General features: G+C 40.1%; 1 protein-coding gene across 9 annotated transcripts in view; it reads right to left on the bottom strand.

Annotated features, from left to right (window-relative positions):
* FBLN1 (fibulin 1) overlaps nt 1-25,873 on the bottom strand; it is an 83,551-nt gene that overhangs the window by 20,922 nt on the left and 36,756 nt on the right. For 8 of the 9 annotated variants that reach the window (XM_075162052.1, XM_075162060.1, XM_075162107.1 and 5 more), the window contains 10 exons: nt 25,599-25,736; nt 23,249-23,386; nt 21,051-21,194; nt 20,105-20,233; nt 19,471-19,596; nt 18,840-18,959; nt 17,868-17,999; nt 17,189-17,312; nt 3,644-3,786; nt 1,508-1,639 (listed from right to left, as the gene is read on the bottom strand). In XM_075162052.1, coding sequence (XP_075018153.1) covers nt 1,508-1,639; nt 3,644-3,786; nt 17,189-17,312; nt 17,868-17,999; nt 18,840-18,959; nt 19,471-19,596; nt 20,105-20,233; nt 21,051-21,194; nt 23,249-23,386; nt 25,599-25,736 — 1,326 coding nt within the window. Of the gene's footprint in view, nt 1-1,507; nt 1,640-3,643; nt 3,787-8,817; nt 9,259-17,188; nt 17,313-17,867; nt 18,000-18,839; nt 18,960-19,470; nt 19,597-20,104; nt 20,234-21,050; nt 21,195-23,248; nt 23,387-25,598; nt 25,737-25,873 lie in introns of those variants that run through there. The other variant, XM_075162080.1, reaches the window with a different exon arrangement.

Genomic DNA, 25,873 nt, shown 5'->3' with positions numbered 1-25,873 from the left:
AAACACATCCTTCTTTCTTATTTCAGACAGAAAGAAGTACACAGCACGAAAAGCAAACTACTGTAACTACTGTGCGATCTGATAACATTTATACTCTTCTAAAGAATCAACCCAATACCTGAAATCTCTAATCTTATCATCCTGCTTTAAGACTCTCCCTCTTTCTCAGCATTCACATGTATACTTCTGTTTGATAAAGAAAGAAATATAAACCTAATGACTTACGATTTTTATCTACAGTTCATAAAACCTTTGCACAGCTGACGCTGTACTATCATGCTTCTGAAATGCAACAGTGCCACCTTCAGATCATGCTAAACATGACCTATCAGTATGGAAGAAGCACAGCAGCGATTTTTCTTTTCATCCAGACAAGTCCTGCTAGAAAGCCCAGAAGCACATGTATAAACCTGAGCAGAACCTGCACATTCACATACTGAAGCACAATGTTCACTGGGAACAGTGGTCCTTTATTTTCATAAATAAACTTTAATAAAGAGCAATCAAATACTGCTTTTTAATACCTGGCATATTCATTCTCTAAGCATGAGGATCACAGCGTATTCCCCTGCCACTGCACTACCACCTCACACTGGGCAAAGCAGCACGTCAGCTGGGACCTGCTCCTGCTCTGCCACTTCCACGTGATTTGCCAACTGTACCTGGGTATGTTGAGTCCCACAGTGAGAGCCAAGCTACGGTATACACTGTAAATATATATATCTGTATGCATGTATGTATATATCCTAGATACACTATACACATCACCTACTGGATATGCATTGTATCCCCCAAAAGGGCCCTGCTCTGAAAGAAACCTACCAGAAAGTACGACCCCAGGTTGTGTTGCAGCCCCTCCCTGCTATATGATGAGATACAGGTCTAGCGCGTGACCCATATACACAGGTATACCTCCTGCCACGTCTCCTCCCTGCCAAATTGAGACTGTAAATCAGATGTGTATGTTCCATTCTGAAGTTTCTTCTAAACCACAGCATTTGACAGATCCCTTTTACCCTCAGCAGAGGTATTTATTTAAAACTGAACCAGCCTGTCATTAAATATTAAAACAGGTAACAGTTTCACTAAATTCAGTCCTGCTTTAAAAATTTGATTATTGTCCAAAAATTGGTGCAATGCTGTTTAAACAAGAAAGAACAGATAATTAAATTTACAGTCTCTTTGCAGACATACTACATATTTTATATTTGGTTTGATTATAATAGGCAAACCTCATCATTTTAAAGCTAAGCCATTAGCATTTATAATTACAGCCAGTTCTGAAAAAAAGTTAAAATACTTCTCAAATTAAAGTTTAGGCCTCTGGTATTTTGAATAAAAAAAAAAATCTGTGATATTAGTTCAAATTACACATATTGGATTGGAGAATATTAAATCAATATAGGCTTGAAAATCAAGGTGGGAATTAATTACTTGAGTTAATTTCTTCGACCTTGTTCTGCAATATTATTGAGAGAAGAAAGTAAGCAGAAAACACTCTACTCACCCACTGTCATACCGTCCATGTAACGCTTGATGATATCAAAGGAATCTCTTAAATTTCCTTCTGTTATGTCAAATATGATATCTGCCTGGTTGGCCGGATATGTAGGTGTGATGGCACGAAGAAAAATAATCTCTGTAAATAAAGAGTATCACAGAATGCACTGAGAAGTATTTGAAAACATCACTGACGAACCCAACAGAATTTGATCCAAAATGACTTGTCCGCAAAGCTGGCGAAGGACACCCCCCACCCCCAGTTTGTCCTTTAAAATGGAAAGAAAGAACATCTGGGGGAAGGGAGGATTTGGATAGATTTATCTTCTCCTCCTGCACCATCCAAGAAGCCCTGAAGCCAAAACACTGTTACTTCGAGAGTCCAGAAAGACCACTCCTCTTAGAAACCAGTCAGACTTCCAGCATCTAGCCAAAGAGGACAACACTGAGGATCCACAGGGTGGGTGGTGGAGGGGGACCACACAGATAAACCCCTGAACTCTGATTCCCTTAGGCAGTTACTCAGAGTATTGCCATTACAAATTACAGAGTCCTTTTGAGTACTGGAGAGGGTTTTAGGTTTTTAAAAAAAAAGTGAAACTATTTTTCAAGCTTCTTGTCAGGGAGGTAAGTATTATTATTCTCATTTTTACGCTCACTCTTCAGATGATGAAACTAAACCATGGGGCTGTAAGAATTCACGAAGGCCATGCGCCGAATTACAGTTTAGGAACGTCTTCTGGGCTTCGGTAGTACTCTCAGATTGCTAGGTCTCATCTCTTTTTATTAAATCATGAGGATGGACTAATGAGGGAACGGTTTGGGAAGCATCCTGGGCCAAATCCTTAGCTCTGCTGCCAGTACACCTGGTGAAGCTGAAGGGGTGTGTATGGGAGTAGAAGTGGCTATGGGGCATTCCTCCATTCCCTGTGAAGTAGGGCCAGCCAAGGCCTGAAACAGGCCTGACACAACCTACAGCAGCTCTACGCAGCTAAGTTATTGGTTAAATTGTTCCTTTATGAACAAGGATTGAGACGTCTCTTGCCCTACTCCTTCTGCCTGGTACGGAAGTGGAGAACCAGCTTTGGCTTTCATTTAGGACAAATTTCTGAGAGAGCAAGGCTGAGACTCTGGGTGCATCAGAAACAGGGATTCAAGATCTTTAAAAACCCCTCCAAAATAATCTTCCTTTCCTCCGTGCCCTTCTTCTCTCTCTGTGTCTGTGCCACACAGTAGGTCGCTGAGTGGCTCATCCTACAGAGAAGCTGGGCTGAAGGCAGTCATCCCACCTACGGATGTGTACGCAGTCCCCAGTGAAGCTGCCAGAAAATGAATACAAATGCCAAGGAGCAAAAACTGGCTCTCATCTCCAAGTTTACATGTGAACTAAGCAAAGTGAATGCAATCCTTATGAAACTGCAGGACTTCAAAACTCGCAGGTAGTGCAGAGGCCAAAGGAACTGAAGAAATACATGAGTGCCCATGAGAGTGCAGCATCCCTGGCTGGAAAACTCACTTTGGATGACTGGACAGCCACTCACTTGATGCTTTTTGAAAATCTTAGCTTAAAAACTTTCTGTTCAGTCCTTGGAATTTTCCTTCCTTTATTCTATATTTTAAAAAACCAACACTTATTTTTTCATAGGTCAAAAATCAGCAGATCACAGTACTAGACAGTATATTCAATAGAATGAATTTTGTGATAAATGTTTGCATGTAGATAAAGGCTATATTCTTGGAACAAGCCACCTGTCAATAGCGAACAACAGACCATAAACAGATGAGAGAAATACAATAAGCACCTACTTCCTATGGCAAAATCTGCAAAAAAAGGAAGAAAAAAGTCATGGGGCACACGGCGATTATGTGAGTAAACGTGAATTTTGTGGTAAATGGGAATTCAGACTCAGTATTTCCTTAGACTGGGAAGCTCTATGCGTTAGAGCTCAGAATGACTCTTTTTGCCCCATAAAATTAAAACTCCTGGATATCGAAGGTTTTAATTAAATGAATAGTACACTGTAATTTGGAACTGTGCAAACATTTTACTGCACCGGTAGCTAGTCTGGCTTTAGGCAAGGATTTCCGGTGGAGGTTTTATATGTTGTACTCTATTAAATGGAACAAGGAACAAACCACTTACCTTCAGGTCTTGTAAATTCTCTGAACGTGGGCAGTGAAATGACAGTGTGGGAAATTGTGTGGACTGGATCCAACACACAGTTGACATCATTCGGTCGACAAGACTTAATGCAACGGATAGTATCTGTCTTTTCAAGTCTGACACTAAGAGAAATGAGAGAGAGATGCATATATATCCTGATAATGAATTACTTTGTGTTTTGCAATCTGGGGAGCTAGAAACTATAATCGATATAAGTGTTCATTCTTCATCTCAAAAACTTAGACAAATGCAGATCATCAGAACTGCTGGACCACCGAAAAATTTGGCTTGGCTAAGAGCTGCAGTCAAAACCCCCTCAAACCCAGTTCTTCAAGCCAAGCATGGAAAAACAGGGAGAATTGTAGTGCATGAGATGCCATGTGAAGTCTCATTCCAAGCACAAACAGTTCGAAACAACGAGGCCGAGATCCTCAGCTGCAGTGCACTGGCATGGTCTCACCAATTTCAGTGGAGCTACACCTAATTTGCACAAGCCTTTTCGTACTCCCTGTGATATCAGTCATGTAAAGCAGAAACAATTGTTTCCATTCTGGAAATCTGGCAGGAAATACCTGAAGGGCCAATTTCTTTCACCATTTTGAGTGCAGCAAGAGCCAGAAAAGCCTCTCTTAAGTCTTTTTTTCACACACCCCCTTTCCATCTAAACTGAGAAAACAGAGAGGAATGGAAACTGGGGGAGGAAAAAAGTTAACCACATTATTTAAAACCTCAAAGATTGAATTCTGAGTTTGGGGAAATGGTAAGGGTCATTTCATATTCCATCTCAACCAGCTGCTCATTCGTCCTTGAAAGTCTATTAAAAGTTAAATGACTTCTTCTCACCCTTGTCCACTAGAGTGAATTTAAAGTCACTTACAGTTCAAGAACTTCACACAATACCCAGTCTGTGTTCATGAGAGATGAAAGGGCTATGCTGGGACTTACAATGTGACTAAGCCCCACAAATGATCTCAACTTTGACCTGCCCATTTCTTCATATTTCTAAGTGGAAAAAAGAAAAGACTGCAGTGTCAGAGGGGGGGAATTAAAAGATTAAAAGGAAGAAAAATTCACTGACTAAAATGGAAACAAAAATGGAAGCTTTAGTTTGTCAGATACCTCTAGAAACAAATGGTTCTTGCTCTTTGCAAAATGCGTTACCCAAGTCCACACCTACAAGCCATCTTTTTTCAGATGTTCAAAGGGACTTTATGGCTCTATTAATAATAAATACATCAGTAATTTCTTATTATACGCTACCCACATTTGCTCATCAAAGAAAACAAAGCCAAACACGCTGATATTGTATGGAGCTAAAATAAAGATAAAAGAGAAAACGTGAATCAACATTAAGGAAATCATGCTTCAACAGATGTGAACTGGCGTAGTCCAAGGGAAGGCAATGAAGCTGGGTTAATTTACACCAGCCAAGTCTGGCTTGTTATTCTCACTCTGTAGTAGGTGTTTTGAGACTGGCCAGGAGATACAGGCCAGGAGAGACCTTTTACTTCCCACCTTTACCTGGGTGCAAAATCTCATCATTTCCTAGACATCTCTCAGGGAGCAGAATAGGGCTGAAATGCCTCATGCTGGTCATTTTAGAACAAATTAATTCTGGATATATGGACATAATAGTCTGACCTACGGTAGCAGATTCCATCCTCTTATTTTAAACCTCAGCTGCCAAATCAAAAAAGGGCTTTCAGGTAGCTGACCCTCATGTCTGTGAAATAAGGATCAGCTAAATTACATAGTCTAGTTCCAGCGTAAAATAGGCTATTTCAAAATACGTAACAAATAGAATTGAGGCAAAATGTACATCATTCGTGTTTGTCTCTCCCTTTTTTTTTCCCTTACTGTGTAGGGAGGAGTTTAGTAGACGTTTACATCTATACGGCCATACCAACAAACACTGCATCTTTCCTCAGGATCCTGCTGAGCTGGGGTCACAACAGCCGAGTCAGACTGGTTTTGCTTCCAATGACGTGTTTACAAATTCTGAAAAAGTTCTTTAAAAGTTTTTCTCTTTGCATTATCTAACACATAAATAACAACTATACCATCATCTAAAGGTTTTAGAGACACCAATAAAGAGTAGCTTGCATAACATATTTTGGGACATTACTACTAATGAAGTACTGATATAATACTTACAGCATCCTAAATTTTCATAGCTGTATTTAGATAATAGAATTTGTATGCAAAAACATTGTGGTGGGAGTGTCTGAAGCGTTCAGTATTGGTCTGCCTTTGCTCCTCCCTGGGAAGGAAACGGAGCTTTACTCTCCACTTCAGCTGGAACAAAATTTGGCAAATACAAACACTTCTGAAATTCTCATCCAATAAAGCCATGATTTTTTTTAAGATGGAGTCATAAGTAAGACTTACATTCATAATTGTCACTTCTGATTCACTGGAGTAAAGCATTCTGACATGAATTAGGTACCCTGGAACTGGAGGATCACAATGATCACAAGTGATTTGTGTTAGTTCCTAACTAAAACTAGCTTCTAGATCCATCCAGCTTCCAACCATACATGTGACAGATAAACATTTCTGTCAGCTCTATTTCTTTGCACCGTTTCTCTCTCCTCTTACAAATCCACAACCTTTTTTTTTCGCATGCTCTGTCCACACTGCTAAACTTACGTTTGTGCGTTCATCTCCTCCTGCCTAAATATTCGTTCTCTGATTTCCTTTCTTTTGATATCCCTGCTAATTGCTTCAGCATATCCAAAGTGCAGTTGGTAACACTTTGTTCTCTCATTGCTTTGACAGCACATCTTTAGACATCTTCTGGAGCAACTGTAATAGCAACAGCAGCATCTATTTCAAATCCTGATATTTGCTATTGATGATGTGCTCTGATCTCAAAACACTTTTTATTTTATCCTTACACATCATCTTTGCATTTGATCTTCTGATTAGCTGATGTTTTCCTTTTTGCTCATGTCCTCCTGTAGTGGGGACTGTGACTGACAAAAGTTTTTTCCTAAGTGCTGAGAACTTTCTTTATTCAAATCTTTCCTTCAAGTTTTCCCCCTCTAACAAAAATTGCAGCTTTGGAGCTGGTACCTCCTCCAGGCCTTTTTCATTTAAAAGAGAAAAAAGTTAAGAAACAGCTCAGTTGCTCTGATTATTTTGCAAATAATCCTTTCCCGAAAATAATTTTTTCTTTCTTTTTGGGTCCTGGTGTCATTCCTTTTCATATTCTCTGTTGGATTCAATTAGTAAGGTTTTTGGACCAGGAGCTGTGATTTCATTTTCATTTGGAAAGAACCACGCACATAAATGGCGCTACATAATTACATACATGTTCTTGAAAGTTCCAGCTACACTGCAGCATTAAAGCATCTAATACAGGAGAGTCTGAGCTCCATGTTCTTGAATTACTTGCTGAATGCAATTAATACGGTAGCATTTTACAATACTGAGGGCCAAATTCTCACACTCCCTTCTTTTCCTGCCAAACAAATATATATTAATGCTTGCAAAAATGAAGTTTATTTTTGAATCTTTATCCTACTTAATTATGGCCTCATAATGAACTGGTAGCCAGAGGGCATTTATATACAAGCATCTTCTGTGGCGGTAAGAAACCCCATTAGCTCAAGTAGCACAAGCTTGTGCTTTCAGTATTTAAAGCTGGGACTCTATCCCCACTGGCAACTTCTGGCAGCTTTATAAGTATGTGTCAACAGACTTATTAAACATTGGCATTCCTCGTGAGACTTGAACTCCTGTCAGCCAGCTGGGATAAACTTTGCCTTAGGGAACATGTAATACTCTGGCAGAGCGCTGCAATCATGCCCCAATCTAGTCCTTGGCTGACGATGAGCCTGAGCGCCCGCAGCTTACAGCTAATAGAGTAATTCCTTGTGTTCAGGTGATTAAGGCTTGTGATCTTGGTTTAGAAGGTTCCCAGTTTCTAACCCTCTACCTTGCCTGTGCTGTTTGTATTTACATAGTGAGGCATTTTTTTTATATGTGCATTCACATGGATTATTCCTCATTCATCTATGGACTGACTGTTCTGCCTATGTACCGGGCAGCAGAGATATCTCAGCCCAGGATGGTGTAAAAGAACATTAATTTTTACATCATACCTCTGGGACTGAGCTTTTAGTATTTATCAATACAAGGACTGAAGAGTAAAATAAATCCTTTTCCAGCTCACAAAACAAAAGAATTCCAAAGAAATTCTAGTTGTATTGTCTACATTGTTCTTGATTGCATAGAAGTAAAGGAAGAAAGTCGTAGAAGTAAAGGAAGAAAGATTTGGATATCGGAATTCTGGCTGACCTTTCAGGGCTGCTAGGCTTTGGCTGGGTTTTTTTTGGTGGTAGTGGTGAGTAAAGTCTTTACAGTTAAAGATTTATCAGCTTTGATATGGAAGTTGGAGAGACAAAAATGTCATGAGACCAATTAAGTATCTTTTTCAAATGTTCCTGTAGACACATCTTAGTGTATAGCCTGCAAAATAGAAAGGAGCTCTCTGCTACTAGCTGAATGCTGTTAGGAAGTTCATTGCTGTTTTCCCATCATTAGTTTTTCAGTTCAGTGGAAATTCCACAGAAAGGAAGATGAAATAAAATAAATGTTCTTTAGAGGATGTTCTCTTTTGTACCATCCTTTAAAGTTAGATGTGGGATCTGTACCTGGTGGAAATCAGCCCAAGCTCACTGGCTACAACAAACAGAGCAATGATAACTAGGGCAGCTTGAGAATCTGGCTCCACACTTTCAAAGTGACTTGTGTGCAGGGGTACCTCTGGGCTCCTAAGGGCCCAAGTTTTGCCCTTCTAATAGATTTTCAGGAAAGGCACAGGAATTTGCCCTGTAAGTGATGAAACTCTGTAAAGATGTCTCAGTTGAGACAGCTCAAATTATGTATGTATTTTGTTTTGAAAATTTAGACCTAAACATATGCAGCTGTGTATCATCAAACAAGACCAACTCCACTACTGTGTGAAGTAAATTAATAGTTTTCAGTCCTCGGTATATTCAGATAATAAGCTCTTGGACACCAATTTCTGCTTTTTATAATGATGCAGAGTACACACAAGAATCTCCCAAATTGAGACATTCAGTGACAGGGGAAAGTGGAGAACTGTAATGATGATGGCAAATAAAATGCAAGTGCAGCATGCAACAGAGGAACTAAAACTTTATTAAAATTGGGAAAAAAAAGCTACTCTTAAGAAGAGAAAAAGTAGCCACTGATGCCTGTAAGTTAGGGATCAAAGCTGCGCAGAGACAAAGATAAAAAGTTTGGCAATAAATGTGTTGACAGTTCCATGGCGGGAAAGTTGCATTTGAATTGTCAGAAGAAGGTCTCTGGGCTCTGTGATTTGCCGCTGCATGACCACAATGCCACTGTGGTTGTTCACTTTTTTTGTGGTGAAAAAACCCTCCTGGTTCCCGCTGATGATGGACAGCAGAATTTTATCCCCAGGGACAGCATTGGAAGGGCCCATGCGGAAAATGTCGGTGGGTACTTGAATGTTGGTAGGAAAAGAGAGGTGATAGTAGGTTATTCTCAGAGGCAGGCTCTGGCACTCCTTATTTTCATTACAAGGCAAGCGCTCACAGCGACTGCAAGAAAAGCGAGAACACAAGACAAGAGGAAGATTAGTGTACATTTAGCAAGCGTGATAGGAGAGCAAGGGCAGTGGGGGTGGGAAAAGATATGTTGACTTGCATACTGTATCCATTCTTCAGCCTGGCACCTCAGTCATACTGCAAATGGACATCTAATTAAATAAGGATGAACTTGTTTGTAGTTGGTGCTTTTGGAGAAACGTTGCCATTTTCAGAAGTTTTGCCCTTTCTTTGCATGCACAGATGGATTGAGTCTGGCACCTCAGCGTGGGTGAAAGTTTATTTGCGTTTCGATCAGCTAAGCTCTTCCTAGGGAGAACACTGGCTTTTCACCCTCCCCCCCCAAGTTTTATGCTTTTCTTGATAAGATATATGTTAAATAAAGGAAGAGATCCTAAGTGGTTAGTGAGTTGACTGTGTCCTACTTGGGATGTCTGGCTGGATTTTAAGACTGGGCAAAGTGTTCTGAAAACCACAAATGTACAAGGAGTTGGTCTTTCTAAGAGAGAAGAGGCACTCTAGATACTGCACTATGTATGTTCATCATCTGACAGCACACAGAGGAACATAAAACTTATTTCCAACACTGCCAGTATGTTAAGGTTTATTTGCTTTGAAGACAAACCTTCGTCCTGATGTGGCACAGTATTTCTCTGTGCTACCAGGAGAACCAACCTGAGTCAGTCTAACAGACACCTAGGCAAGCTCTGAAAACAAGATCCAACGGCCTGACGTCTCCAGCACGTGCCCTACCCATTCAGTCCACTCCTACGCAGCCTTGGCTCCCAGGAGTGATGCTGATGGGTGAGGAAGTTGCCCTCTGCTGTTTCCTTCCCTTATCACTGGGCACTGTATTACAGCATCAAATCCAGAGAGCTGGGAAGAGATACAGGCTGAAAGCGAACAACGAATGTCAGCACTAGACATCATGATCTGCACAGAGAGAGCAATCTCCTCCCTTTCTGTTACTGAGAGAGGTGAAGTTTGTCCTGTGAAATACGGCACAGACAGTATTAAAGTAACTGGGCATTAAAGTAATTGCTATTAAAGAGTGTTGTAGTTTACCAGCACGTTAACGAAGATCTGAGATGTCATGCTACCTGGTGGGTTTGAGAAGTCTTTAGAGAACTGCATACAAGGAAAGATTTTATGAATTTCAGATTAAAGATATGCCCAAATCACCACATTCAAGTTGGTATCCAAACATCCTCTCAGACAGGTACATGGAAGTTGAGGTAGATGATGATCTCAGCTGGATGTTGACTTTGCAAAATTCAGGGATGATCAGGTTGTGCATTTAGCTCCAAACCTGCTTCATGCACAACTATGAATCAATTAAATTATGTACAAGAGTCTCTCCACTCAAAAGCAATATTCAGTCCACAGGCTGAGGTTTTGGAACCTAAACTATTCATTCATTTCTTTATTAAGAAATGCTCCAGCATGAAAGCATGGTTTGCTTCTTACTACCTCAATTCGAGTTGCTCATTTCATTTATTTTATTTTGACGTATAAAATTGAGCTTCTATCAGGAGTGTCTGATATCAATAGAACTGTGGCTCATAAGCAAGCACCACTTTGTTGCTGGTGCCCGGTGACCTGAATTCCAGGAACTTCTCATTATATGCAAAATAAGCTTTTTCAAAAAGAGTAGTTAAAAGCACCCTCAGTTCTTCAGTTAATGTGTTCTATGTTTTCTTTTAATACCACTTGCAAACCAAAGTACAAAGCAATTCTTTGAAGACTTAAATGCATTCTTGATTTTATTCATGTGTGTAAAGAGCACACACAAGTCTTCACAGGATGGCCAGCTAATTAGGTGTGGATACTCTTGGAATATTTTCAGGTATAGTGAGTTCTGCATTCTTTTCTGAAATGTCATCAATAACTCCACTAAAAAGAATGACTTGGTTTAGCTGAAATCACGAAGCAAGTCAAGGCAGTTAATTTCTTGGTTGGAAATGTTTTCTTCATGTAAATCTTTTTGGAAGCACTTACATGCTCATGAGCACTTACATGCTCATAAAGATGCCATGATTTATTCTTTTATAAAAGTAAAATGCATTTTATAATAATAGCCAGAATTTTAAGAGAACTAAAACCCAAAGCTCCCAGCTTCCTAAGATTTGAAAAAGGACATTCTGCTGATTCAGAAAGTTATTTGTGGAGACAGATGTGCCTGCGGCTAGGAGTTAGAATTATTCAAAATTCATCATCTTTTATCTTATTCTTTGGTGGTGCACACTACACACTGCACACTTCACTATATGTTTAGTTAATGTGCACTAATTGTTCCATCAAATAACCACAAAGGAGAGATAGCAAATATTATTGCTTTCAAGAACCAGAGTTCATTCTGGGGTCATGCACCACAAAGGCGATAAGCAATGAGGATTTAAATCCCAGTGTACTCTCCTCTCTAGACCTTATTTAAATGCTTCCCTTCAGTGGGCAGAAGAACACCATACGGTGGGGGAACCCAACAATCTACTGCTAGCGAGTGAGCAGCCCGAGACCCCGGGAGCTGCTCCAGCTCCGTGGCATCTCAGGACGGAGGAGCTGGCCGTACAGCTACCGTGCCCTGCCACCACGCCGTGTCGCTGTGGGAGAGAGCACGGGGGACCCGGCGGGAGAAGGGGAGTGCTGAGGAGGCAGCAACGTGCTGCCAGAAGATGCTACCAGAGAAACCCAACCCAGAGCCCAAGTAAAACACGCACTGCTTTGCAGTGAGGCAGTTTCAGATACATCTTTGCAAACCTCTGCAATTAGGCGCGTGGGCTAGAAAAATAAGCGTATGCTGCTGCTAAATGCTTATTCCTGAATTTGTTCCTGATTATTTTAGCTCACTTACTACTCTGTTCTCTTAGGTTTATTTCTGTGGCTGAAATACTGGTTTCAAAGAACTACTCAGAGTTTGAGTTTCATGTACCAAACACTGGTTACCCAGAAAGGAAAAGAAAACTACCAAAACTAGAGAGATTCCACTTTAGATAACGAATATATTTCCTAACGGAGGAATGAGGAGAAAATATTTTCTGCCTTCCCTCCTGTTAATTTCTGAGCCTGGTTTTCACTCCATTGTGCCCAAAGCAGTTGAGTGGTATACAACAATTCCTCATGCACTGAAGGGAAAAGAACTTTTTATTAGCAGGATTTATGCTTTGTAATTTACTTCATACAGGGAAACCATCTCAACATGCTGAACAACTAACCAAGTATGATTACCAAACTATGCACCACACATCTCTCAAATTCGACTCTATAGATTTCAAGAGCTGTAACAATCTTCTGGACCTCCTAGAATATACTCCACTACAGCTCATGCTGTCGTCGGTGTGTATTTCTTTTCAGCAGGTTGCATCACACCTTGAGGCCCAGGTGAGCCATCGGCCAGGCCACATCACCACATCGTGGATCTCTACATTTATGTTAATAGAGCAGCTGTGTAGGGAAGGTGGTTTTTGTCTTAAACCGGAACTTAAAGAGAATGAAACCAACTGATGGTTGGTTTTCACAGATATTTCTTAACCAGAGGAGAATCTGGAGTCCCACTTCAGGCTCAGGTGGGAATACAGTATACAGCAGTACAGTAGACAAGATGGACAAATACTCTGCATGTTCCTCCTGTCTGGAGCTGGAAAGTCTAAAGGAATTTTCAAGCTATAGAAGAGACAGACCCATCTTCAGTTTGCCCTCAGCACTGAGCCTGTATGTCCTATCCTTGTCTCCTTCATCTGTCTTTCCCAACCTGGCTCCTTCTTCCTATCCTTTTTCCTTGCCTACTGCCCTTCCTGCTCACTCAAACGTTTGGCACCAGGACTGTCTACTCAGCCAGTGCCAATCCTCCTCTTCTTGCTCCATCCTCTCCTGGCTGACACTTGGTTCTCTCAGTTTCTACCTCACAGCCCTAGCCCCAAAGCATACACCCCTTCCCTCAGTATCTTTGTGCAGCCATCCCAAATTATTCCTTGCTCTGATGGCCTTCATCCAAATCTGGCATCAATCACCCTTAACCACATGCTCCTGACTCCTGTGGTTGGTTTCCCCCCTGTCTCTACATTGTTTTACCCAATTTCACCTTCTACCCCTCAAGCATCTCCCAGATTCACTCTCCTCACCTGGCCATACCTTCAGATCCTTCCCTCCCTACGTTCAGTCTCCGTATCCCTAAGTACGCCTCTCCTCCTTACCGAGTTGGCTCTTCTCTCACCCGTGCTAGAAACACCTTTCTTATCCACGGAGTCTGGGTGGTCTTTGAAAGCACAGAAGAAACAGGCTCTGGAGTTGTCAGAGCCGGCAGCAGCTGGCCCAGGACAGATAGGAGCTGACATTATGGGGAAGATCGGGCTTCTTTCCTGTGGCTATACGTGGGAGCAGGCTCAGACAGTCTGGAGTTGGTGCCTGCACATTTTAGACTGCTTTAACGAGCTGCAAGAAGCTCAGGTCCGCTAAATCAGAAGAGAATTGTTTCTTGCTAAAAAAGAAAGACCTCTCTACTGATAGGAAGAATTAAATTGCACTGAGGAAGAAAACACACAGACAGATTGCCACTGAGGCTACGAAATCCTTATCATGCAAGGACCTTAAGCAAAAGTTAAACAAACAACTCTCAGAAATACTCCAGGTAGACCTGACTGTTTTGGCATACAGGGGTGGATTAAGATTACCCATCAAGGCCCTAATTTCCTAAGGTTTATGAAAAAAGGCTAAATGCAATTTTACAAAGTCCGTAATTTCAGAAGTTTCAGAGGTTTTTGGTAAGGATGACAAAAAGCGCAAAAGTAATCGACTAACAAATTTCAGATTTCTGCTCCAAAACATGACAGCAAACTGTTAAAAGAAAAAAAAAAATCACCAAAATGTCTCAAACACACAAAACAATGTGTTCCTCCCTACCCTTGTTCTTGGAAATGAGTGAACTGCTTTGGCTGAAATTTGCCAAAACTTGAGCCTGAGTCAGACACCTGGCATGTAGAATTTCAGCCGTTGGTTACGTTTTGGCAAAATTCTAAGCAGTTAAAAACAGGTCCTAATAATGAGAAGCGACAGGCAACCTTAATAATACGCAGACATGTCTAGAATATAAAAATATTTCCCAATCTGGCTCAATGCAGCACACATTTCTGACACGCCGCCATAACCACTTTTTTATCTTTTCTACTATTTTTCTTGGCTTAAATATTACAAATGTTAGACTTCACTGTCGCATAAAGAGAATTTAATTGTTATGCAATTTGAAAACAAAAAGTGTTTGGCAAGGCAGTACAGCAAGTTAAGTCCTATTGTGAGTAGCAGTAGATCTTAATTATCCTTGGAAAAATACCAAGCCTATAGGCTGATCAAGGGAAAAAAAAAAAAGCAGAATTTAAGCAAAAGAGATAAGACCTTCAAATTGTTACCATTAAGGATCGGACCATGCCAGGCACTTTGCTGGTCTTTGGGGAAGGTTACGCAGGCTGTTTCCTCCTGAAGCTCAGAGTATCTATACAGCGCCCTGAGCTTTCAGCCTGTAGCATGGGGTGATCTTGTGATTACTTCACCTGATGACAATCACCACTGCAACAGCCACCATGCAAAAATTTCTGCTTTAAAGGTATTGTGTAAGGAAGCTTCTGGATCACTGAGGGCTGTTGCCTGTACATAAGGATTTTAAGGGAAAATAAGAATGAACAAACTTGGATTTGCAGGACTGAGGCCAATTACATTATAGCTGTTCCAAAGAAAATATTGGAGAATAGGGTGAAAACTCCCATGAGGTGCCAACTTGATGGGAGTGGAAAATGTGTTGTCTTTCTTATGATGTGCCAAGTTGGTGAAACTGGAATGTGTTTTGACTAAAAAGGAGAGGAAAATGGTATCTGTGATAGATATGATGTTATGCGAGGCCAAATATTTTGATTTTAGAGTCCTGGCCCAAGGTTGGGTGAAAAAGTGATTTAATGTCATTATCATGCAAAAGCTAATGAAGATATGCTAGCTATCAGCTATGTTGGGTTATATATGCGAAAAATAAATTATTCAAGAATATGTAAATTAGTTTCAATGTAAAAAGGGTGCTAAAGAGCTGTCTTATGAAACAGTTCGCCAATGGGCACAAGGTAACCCAATACATAAACCCCGATTCTGGCATGTTGGTATAATACTCGTATGGTGGCTAAATATGAGAGTACCTATCTTCCCATAGAACTAACTCGGACTTTTTGCAATAAAGATAATGAACTCATATTCTCTTTGGTTTATGCAAACATGTTTTCGACAATAGATTTAGTAACTGTGTCTGTAGCTGTTGAGAGGGAAAAACCTAATAAATCCAACAAGATAATAACTCAAGGAATTAAAATAATTAGAACTTCACTGAGCAGCTACAGGATTTGTGTCTGACTCATAGCCTAATTATAGCCCTAGCACATCAGAAGAATCTCTCCCTATGAGTCTGTTCAAGTTAGGCAGAGTAAGCCATTACAGGGCCCCAACAACCCAGACACAGAAAAACAATTCAGACATTCTACTACTTCCCCAAAAGATCCCCTACATCTCAAATAGCCATTAATTTCAACACGTGCTGAAAAACATAGATAAGAAAGAAGATGAAATGGAATGTGTGTGTGTACGATGCGTATTTTATAAACTGAACTTTGCAACTCAGGGATGTCCGTAAGAGTAGAAATCTGCTAATTCTGCTTAGTGGCCATTGCAAATGACTTTTTTCGAATTAGGAGACGAATGAACCCACAATATTACAAATAAAGAGAACATCACATCACGAGGCACTGCTTGTTTATTGATGTGAAAAATATAATTTAAAATTTAATGACTATTGACACTTCTCAGAATACAAGCATATTTTATAGGTATCTGTTTTTATACTGTAAACTCCCTCTACAGTACTCCGATCAAATACATCTGCTGTGCCACTTATATGGCACTTCACAGATTAAGGTTTAAAGGAAAACTAACTAATGCCCACAAAGTCCCTCTGATGAAGATCAGCATTAGCTTCGTTCTACAGAGGCACAGAGTACTCAATTTCATCTAAAAGATGGTGGGCATATGAACACTGACTGTGAAAAGCAATAGCAGGCTGACGACAAATGTGATTTATCAGCTTTCCTCCCTAGCTGGTGGAGCATACACTTACCTGGGTATGGGGCACAGGGAGGGGACTGTGGAAGAGCCTTTGGAAGAATCGCTGGAGTACAGGGTGGCCATAAAGCCACAGGGCGGGAGGAAAAGCCGTCATCCGCATCAGCCACAAACTCTAGCTACGCGACTGAAATTTTGCAACAACTTCTCCACTTTGCTAGCACCATTTGATGGGCATAAATGAGCTGCCAGCTGCCCCTCCTCCCAAAGCTGCCTCATATTTTCAACACCAGAATGCATAGACTTTCTCTGAGCTGGGTTAAGAGACACAAATATGAGCAGCAGCTAACGTATCACCCTTGCTAGGATTCCCAGCTTTTTTAACAGAGGTGAAATGGTACTAAAAATAAGACAATCTTGCAATGCTTTGCAACAGCACTGGTAAGTGTTGCAACCGAGAGGGAGCTAAAAAGAACTCGTTCACTGGAACATAATAGTAAGGAAAGACTATGTGTGAAAGGAAATGAAAGTCAGAATTTTGAAGCTGAATGTGACCCTCCTAACAGGTTGCCTGCAAGGTAGCCAGAGAGAGAACATCAGCTTATGGCTCTAGAGATCATTACGATGCAAACCACTGACATATGGCATTTTCTAAGGAAATACCTTTTTCCTTACAGAGGCATGAGAAAGGGACCAGACCTGTGTGTGCAAAACATAGGGTAGGCCTACCAACAAAATACATATTTGCCAGAATCCGTTACGTATTCAGTCAGCGGCAGCGCGACATAAAGGAGATCATGCCACCAAACAGCTGTTCAACCTTTAAAAAGAAAGTACTTACGTATCTCCTGACTTGCGGTAATTTTCTGGACACTCCAAAGACAGACAGCGAAAGCCCCCCTGGATGTTAAAGCAGGTCTCATTGAAAGAACAGTTGTGGCTTTCTGCAACACACTCATCAATATCTGCCAAATGGAAAAAGGTGAGTGGATTAAACACATGCCTTTCCTCTACTTGCAGGTGCCAGATGATGGAAGTATCATATTAGATACTACAGAACATGGGATGCAATTAAATGTTATTACAGGATTGGAAGGGGAGGGCAGGAGAAGAAAAAAAGATGAAAACTAACCCAAACAACAGGCAAGAACAGGAAAAGGAAGAGCAGCAGTGCCACTAAGTGGACAAGACCTAAATATTTGCTGAAATGTTTACAGCATGATATTTCCTTTTACTGGCTAAACTAAATCATACCATTTCACAGTGGGAATCTTCACCTTCAGAATTTGTTAGAATTCTTTAATAATGTTATAAAAAGTATTCTCCACTGCATTCTGTAGTTTATAAGAGAAATTTCCTGCATATCTGTTATAAAATACTCGTTCCTTCAGATTTCAAGCGGATGTTTACTGCTTTACCTGTATTATTGTAGGAAAGGCATATTTTTGAACACAGAAATTTGCTAGAACTTTTCAGAAGTCCACAATCCAGTTAGGTATCCCTGCAGTTATTGAACTCACCTTGGCAGTTGCGTGCATTGGGTGCCAACCTGTAACCAGTGGAGGGACAAGTACATTGAAAGCTTCCAGGAATATTAATACATCGAAAGGAACAGATATGCCCTCCAGTAGGTAAAGCACATTCATCAATATCTGCAAGAAGAAAACACCACTAATTTACTATGTGTTCATGAGATTCAACCAAGTGCACATGTACGGTGTTCCTGCTGCGAGCTTCAAGCACAATTTCATGATTCTAATTGCTGGGCAAGGAAAAAGATCATCAGACAGGGGTGGCTCTAGTCAATAAAGGCTGTCAGGAATAAATGGAGGTGCAAAAAAGCAATATAAGGCCCAAGAGATAAAGTAAATGGATAAGAGCAAGCACTTTACAGTCACGTGTATCATAGTACTTAACAAAAGGGAGGGAGAGGAATAGTTTTATCCCTGTTCTTACAAAAATGAAATCGAGATGAGGTGTTCTGCCCAAAATCTTACTGTCTAGTAAGTCCTGGAGACCTAAGTCCAAATTCAGGATCTTGTTCATGAGGTCACACACACATCCTCCTCATATTTGAGGAAAACCTACTTACACATTAGTTCAGAACCAGCCACAAACGGGGGATATATAAAATACTAGCTAGTAATATTATGTATTATATATGTTAACATATAAATGTGTTTCTATCTTCACTTGCTGAAGACTATAAATTCTGTTAGTTCCTCAGGAAAAAAAAAAAATTCTGGTAAGTTACAAAGGCATGCCAAGCTACAATTCAGTGTAAACAGCAAAACTGACACCACACAAGCAGAGACATTTCTAGACTAGGACATGGGTGGAAGACAATAAAGTTTCATAGTTTCACAGGAAAATATCAAAGAGAATCAAATGTTACAGTGAAACAATTACAGGAACATGGAACTGTTCATATATGTTACAGTGAGAATAAGAAATGCTCACTCATCCACTACCTGCAAAACGATAATGCTTACCTTCACATGAAATCCCATCTATGTCGCTAAGTTGAAAGCCGCGGCGGCAGTAACACTGATAGGAGCCATACACATTGGCACACTCTTGACTACAGGGGCTGCTCTCACACTCATTTAAATCTGAAATGCAAAATTACATACCTGAGCCCCAAATTTCTTGCTATATTCATCAGTCCTATTACAGGACTAAGGCAAAACTTCGGAAAACAATTTTTTAAATTAAAAAAGGATGGTATGCATGTCACTGAGTAAGCTGGAAATAAGGGGCTTTGGGTGTATTACTCTCAACAGGGTCTGGCAGTAGAGGTTAATCTTCAAGATGTGTGACTTGGAGGGAGTCTTTAGGACCACACTTGCATTTTTGTATCTGGATTCAACAAGGCTGGTTTTGAAGGTCTTGAATCTGATCTAGCTGACTCACCCTTCAAAATACAGTAAATGCAGACTTATACACCTCTGCGCCATCCAGCCAAAGGGCAATATGTTGGAACTGTGGGCTACAGTGGCCTTGATTTATCATTGATTTCTCATGCCATTTCAGTGCAGTCTTACAAGCTAAAATCAAATGGAAACAGCTAAACAGCAATGAGCTGTATCTCACACTACACGCCAAAGCACGTGACAGCCGTACCTTCACATGACCTGCCATCAGCTGAAAGTTTGAATCCCATGGTACAAGTGCAGTAATAGGAACCAGGAGTATTCTCACACTTGTGAGCACAAAGGCGGCCTGGATAGCGTCTGCATTCATTGATATCTGCAATGATAAATATATACAGAGGTCTTTGTATTGGCTGGCTTCAGTAGTACTGAAGTAGTAGTCTGGACAAGAATGTGGTCATAAAAGTTTGATTTTTACTTTCCAGATCTAAAATTCATACTAGAGAGGGAAGGACTTGCTCAAAATGCTCATTTAGAAGCACCCCAGTGCATAATTGAATTAGATCTATAAAGAAGAAAGTTGCTTTGATCTTCCAAAGGAATGTGTTGCTGTAGGTGCATATAAAAGTATCGCAGAAAACAATTACACGCACTCTCATAATCTTACCTTTTAACAGGATAACAGATAACATGTTGACAATACTAATACAGCTTCCTTTGAAGTATCAGCATCTCTTTAATATGGTATTAGATTTATACAAATAATACAGTAGTCAATTTTACATTCAGATGAAAGCGGTTACGCAGAGAGCAATAACATTCTTTACACGGGATCATTTTTTAAAATGCCAATGCGTGTATTTAAGTGGATAGGTGCAACTTACCAATACAAGTTCTACTGATGACATCAAAAGAATAGCCAGATTTGCACTCACAACGGTAATTGCCTGGGGCATTTATACAAGCATGTCCTTCTCCACAAGGCTGACTAGAGGATGAGCACTCATCCACATCTAAAAAAAGGAGAGAAGTGATTGAAAGTACACTTCTGAGCATGCAAGCTGAGAGAAAAGCAACATGTTAACATATTTCTGTGTCCCCTAGTAGTTATAAAGTGTTTTGAAACAGAAAGCAAGATTTTGATCTAGCTCTCAGCTTCCACAAGAAGATCAGAGTCACAAATCCAAACTATTCTTACTGAAAGAGGTTATCTCTCAGGTGTCCTGTTAACGTTGATGGACTTGGAAGGGAAAAGAAATCAGGAAATCAGACAATCTTTGGAGGAAATCAGGTGCAAAATTGTTTTATTAGGCACACTCAATATTCATGGATCAGATCTTCAGCTAGTGTGAGATGCCAGAGACCCACAGTCAGCAGTGCTTTGATAAGCCATTTACAAAAATTGAAAACCCATGCAAAAATACATCTCTCAGTTAAAAGCCAGCCAAAGGCATATACGCCTTTCAACATTACTTGAATGGCTTCTGTGGGACGTTAAGCGGGCATTATATTATACCTCTGTATTGGGGAGATTTGAGACCACACAGCATTGTTCCAATACACTAATATAGTCACAGACAATGCCATTTTTGGGGGGTGATTATCATTTCTCCTCTTCTCAGAATATAGGGTTTCATGACTTATATGAAGGACAGAGAGCGGATCCTTGTCATTCTTCACTTGTTGGGACTGCTGTGAGGGAAAGAACAGGATCAGGAATTGACTGTGGGAATGAGAAAAACTTGGGCAAAGTGCAAGAAACAGGTAAACGTAAATCATAGATGTGATTTATTTTCTTCAACCTGTTTTGTCTTCAAAACTGTTACTTACCTACGCATCTTGTTCCGTCTTCATTGAGATGATAACCTCGGCCACAGCTGGGTGAGATTCGCTGGCAGGTATATGAGCCATCAGTGTTAATACATATCTGCCCAGCCGGGCATGGCATGTTGGTGCTCAGGCATTCGTTGATATCTACAAGAGCACAACAAGTCAGTGTAACTATCTGCTGTCTGAAGATGTTTAAGGCAAGATGCTTTCCTTATGCAATCCGTCAGAGGATTACATCCTGATCTAATCCTTCAGAATTGAAAAGCTCTGCCCATGGGAGAACACAACTATTCCTGTCATTTAGCTTCACCGACATAATGCTTCCAGGGTGAAGATCAGGAGAGGTACAAGAGGCCCAGATCCCACTGAAAAGCAGTGGAAATTGGGTATAGAACTTGTATTTGTTTAAAAGCCTTTGAAAGTCTCCCCTAAACGTACAAAGATATGCTTCGGTCCACCAGTTCAACCAGTTATGCTGCAGTCTGTGGGTTGAGGCTCCAGTGAATGAGCTATTTGGTAGTACGTGCTCATATAGGTAATAGCTGACTCCATTTTTACAGAGATAAACTACTGCTCACAGTTATTCACCGTGAGTACCTTACCTTGTCTTATGGCAAGTTGTCCACGTAAACACATAAGAATGCGAACAGCTCATTTATGTATTCACAGGACTATGCAGCCCTCTACCATCCATCAAAAGTACGTCTGTTTTTTTACGAACTGGACATCGTATCACTTTGTGACAGAGATATCCTTTGCCTAGTAAGAACCCACTATGAAGTAAAATCTCAGAAAATGTAACGAGATGAGACTAAGCTGTATTAGAAGATGATCTGATGTAGCGTATCTAGACAAGAAGGTAAGGAACTCGCTGTTAGGCAAGGTTAGCATGTGCTATTAGTTTGGGGGAAAGGAGTTTCAGAGTCAGTTGGCTGCCTGAAGATGGGGAAGGGTATGTCATTTCAGCCAGGCCTATCCCAGCTCACAAGAGTGTAAAATTTTCAACTTACAATGACACTGGAAATACAGGAACGTTTTCATACTTTTTCCCCCTCAACACCACATAGGGCAGCATTTGATTCACAGTTTGTAACATCAGCCTGTGAAATTGTTTTGGTAAGTATTTTGAGCAAATACATTTTAGGGGATATAACTATTGCTGCTGCAAATAGACGTGGCTTTGCTAATGTCAGTGAAGGCAGGCTAACTTCTAACAACCGTGGACCTGGTGCTAGCTATGGCAGATATAAGTCTTCAAAGGGTTTGTTGTGCACAAGCCCTGGCCCTCTTTGTTTTAAAGGCTGCAATTTTGTTTTCAGCCTCAGTGTTTCCAGTGTCAGATTTCGGCACTACAGGGTATGATATGGTCAGGAGAACAAGGGGTTGACAATGAGCTAGACTTGGCAGCTGCTGCCGCTCAGCCAGTTCCACAAGTCCAAGACATGCTACGCCGCTGGGGGAATTCAAAGTTAAGTTGAGACTTGAAAATACTACTCAAGGGAATAACTGATAGATTTGTAGGTCACATTAGACAATTCCATTTAGAGCCTGCTGGAAACCAGTAATTCTAACATATTTATAGAAAGGTTATAATTCTGTTTTGTAGGAGTCTTGGAAACACGGCATTAGCCCAACAGATTGTAATCAGTCTTTAAAGCAAAACTCCTCTCCACAGTGTATTCTAACTGGCCCATCATTCTCATACATAGTAAGATTCTTCATAAGCTGTAACTAAGGGGGACAGGTCTGGAAATACCTATGTACCTGTAGAACCATGCATACTAATATCAACAAAGTGTGTTACAAAGGATGTCATAATTTACAGCTTTTTATACTAAGCTTTAGCTCAAACCTTTTGGATAGAGAGAGATAAAGCACATCACAAATTTTTTACAAATTTTGTTTCAGATAAAATCCCCAAAGACTTAATGAAAATGTTCAAACGCAGCTAAGCGCCTTAGGTAACCAAATCTCATTAAAACCAGAGATCTAGTATGTAAGTCTTTCATTTAAATGGTTTTTGTCTGTAATTCCTACCTGTGGGACCAAGCCTGCCTTTAAAGGAGCAGAAAAAACACATAGCAGCAATGCATACATGCATGAAGAACTACTTGAGAAGCTCAGAACTCACCCAGTGAAACTACAACTTATCTCATAGGCAACACTTAAGTATTCACTGAAATAAGAATATTTCTTACCAATACAGTTGCCTAGCGCATCTTGTATAAACCCATTCATGCACTGTAGCTTGGGTCGGCAACGGAAAGATCCGGGAGTATTCTGACAGATAAAATCGGGGGGGCAGTTATGAGTACCAGTCTCACATTCGTCAATATCTGGTACATCACAAAAAAAAATTGTTAGCAGGAGTATGACAGAAGCTTTCTCATCACATTTAAAACATAAGACATAGTTAAAAACGTCAGACATTAATGCTTGGCGTATCGTCATGCAATTCAATGCAGTGAACCAGGATCAATCTGACCTACTACCTCAAACAGAATCTCAGTAAAAACAGGTAGAATAAGTTAAAGGTTTTTTTTATTATTTTGTTATTAACATTATATATAGGGGGGGGTGTGTGTTTATTATGCTTTACAAGTTTAGTTCTCACAACTACATGATTCAAAATTATTACAGAGCACTCCAAGCATCATGTTCAGCAGTGTTCGGCGTTGATTCAGCAGTGTGCTTATCCATGGGCTCACCTTCGAAGTCAGTATGATTTAATTATATGTCCACGTGCAATTTTAATTTTAACCTTGGATCCAATACAGACATTGTTCATTTCTTTCATAAGTGAATTAATTGGCCTTGATTCTCATCCATATTAAGGCTTGCAATAGCCTTGCATTATTGTGCTTTAAAATGCACATAAATATGATTTCTGCTCACTTTAATATTCCATTCCAGTTCATAATAGACAATAAATATTTGTGAAAAAATTATGATTCACATAAAGCAGACAAGGGCTAATGAGGCTTCATTCATGAATGTAACCCTGTCCACATAAAAGCAGCCAAAGTTAATGTTGCAATAGGATGAAATCTCCTAAAGCTATTAAAATACAGAAACTTTCTAGCAATAGGATGCCTCAGCTTTCCCATTTATGCAGCTGACCCAACAGCAGATGCAATTGCTTATCCCTAGAGCTTTGTGAGACTTAAATAATGATTGTGAAGTGTTTAGGATGGGTTAATACTGGATTGGGTTCAGCAGGGTTCTACATGTTGCACAACTCAGTCATTTTACTTGGCATTTAAAATCATATGTGAAAATTATTCATTTTCTATTTTCATTGATATTAGCATAACATTAATAATTAACATTATTAACATATCTTATCCAGGTAAGAAATTTCTAACATTAATGCCATGCATAATTTACTGTCTGTACTCTTTTTTCCCACCAGAAAAAGATTGTTAATACTTGCTGGTAAGCTATTTGTTGGCCTAAATCTGATGTCATTCAAATCAGCAGAAATTTTACTTCAAAGGGATCAAAGGTAGACCAAGATACTTCGAAAAATATTGTCTGTATGTACTGCAGGTTTTGTGTTGGAGTTTGTTCGTCAGCTTTTTTATTCAATCTGTTATTCATCACTGATCAGTTCCTACAATAAAACCTTACCCAGAATTTTGGTTGAGTTAATTTACTCAGTGGAATGAAATTAGTCTGTTTATAAAAAATTCCAAGCTTTGGGGGAACAGACCTTCTCATAATGGAAACCAATTCCACATCGAATGCTGTTTGCTGCTAGTTTATATCTCTGCGAAGGTAGCACGTCAGTTTATGGATGCACATAACAGCATACTTTGAGCGAGATGCAACTTGAAATCAGTCATTACTTTAGTAAATAAAACTATTACCCTTGTGTTCAAACATAGCTAGTCAAGAACAGTGCTTTTAACCCTTTTTCATTTTTAAATCCTTAAGAATTGTGATTAAGAAAGGAATCCCTTTGTAACAAATTTAAACCTCCTGAGGATAAAGGCTTACTTTTTTTAAAAGATGCATCTACCTTAGTGTTTTCAAATTGAATCACCCGGTCACTCCACTTGCCACACTTCGTTTCACACTCCGAAGTGTGCAAACTTGATTCTTTCAGGTGAAACTAAACCATTAGATATGCTCCAGGAGAAGGACTTAGGCACTCCACTCACTAATGAGCAACCAATTCGTAAGACCAGACTAGAGCTAGCCAGAAGTAAACACCAGAAAAATGCGTATAGTGTCAGTGCTAGGCCTTCAAAACCAACTGTTTCAGTCCCCAGACCAGCTCCTACCACGCAACACAAATTACCAGTGTAAAATAAATGTAGTTATCTCTCCTGGAAGTCTTTGTCGTAGTCCACAGACAGTCTGATCTAGTATCTGCAAGGCCACAGGTGGAAAAGTACTGTCCCAGAAGAATTAGCACTGTCTGTGTGTCCCTGTGTAACTACAGCTTACACGTGTATTTACCGAAAGTAAGAGAGTATGACGTGATAATGTACTTATTTTTTTACTTAAGCCTGGAAGATTTCAGTTTCTCTGCCCAGGACGTACCTTTGCAACGACTGTCATCCGTTAGTTCATAACCAGTTCCACAGCTCGTGTCCCGCTGACAGCGAAAGGATCCTAATGTATTGACACAAGTTTGTCCAATCCCACAGCTGTGTGTCCCAGTGATACACTCATTAATATCTAGAATACGAAAAATTATTTAAAAAAAAAAAAAAGTAAATAAGAAACATGAAATCACTGGCAAGAGGTGAGATCAAAGGCTAGCTGTGGGCACACCTCAGACGTGGCTACGCGTCTCTGTTCTCAGAGTGTGAGCC

Source organism: Calonectris borealis, chromosome 1 (assembly GCF_964195595.1).
Source record: "Calonectris borealis chromosome 1, bCalBor7.hap1.2, whole genome shotgun sequence".
Taxonomy (NCBI): Eukaryota; Metazoa; Chordata; class Aves; order Procellariiformes; family Procellariidae; genus Calonectris; species Calonectris borealis.
This window is presented reverse-complemented; position numbering and strand designations above follow the sequence as displayed.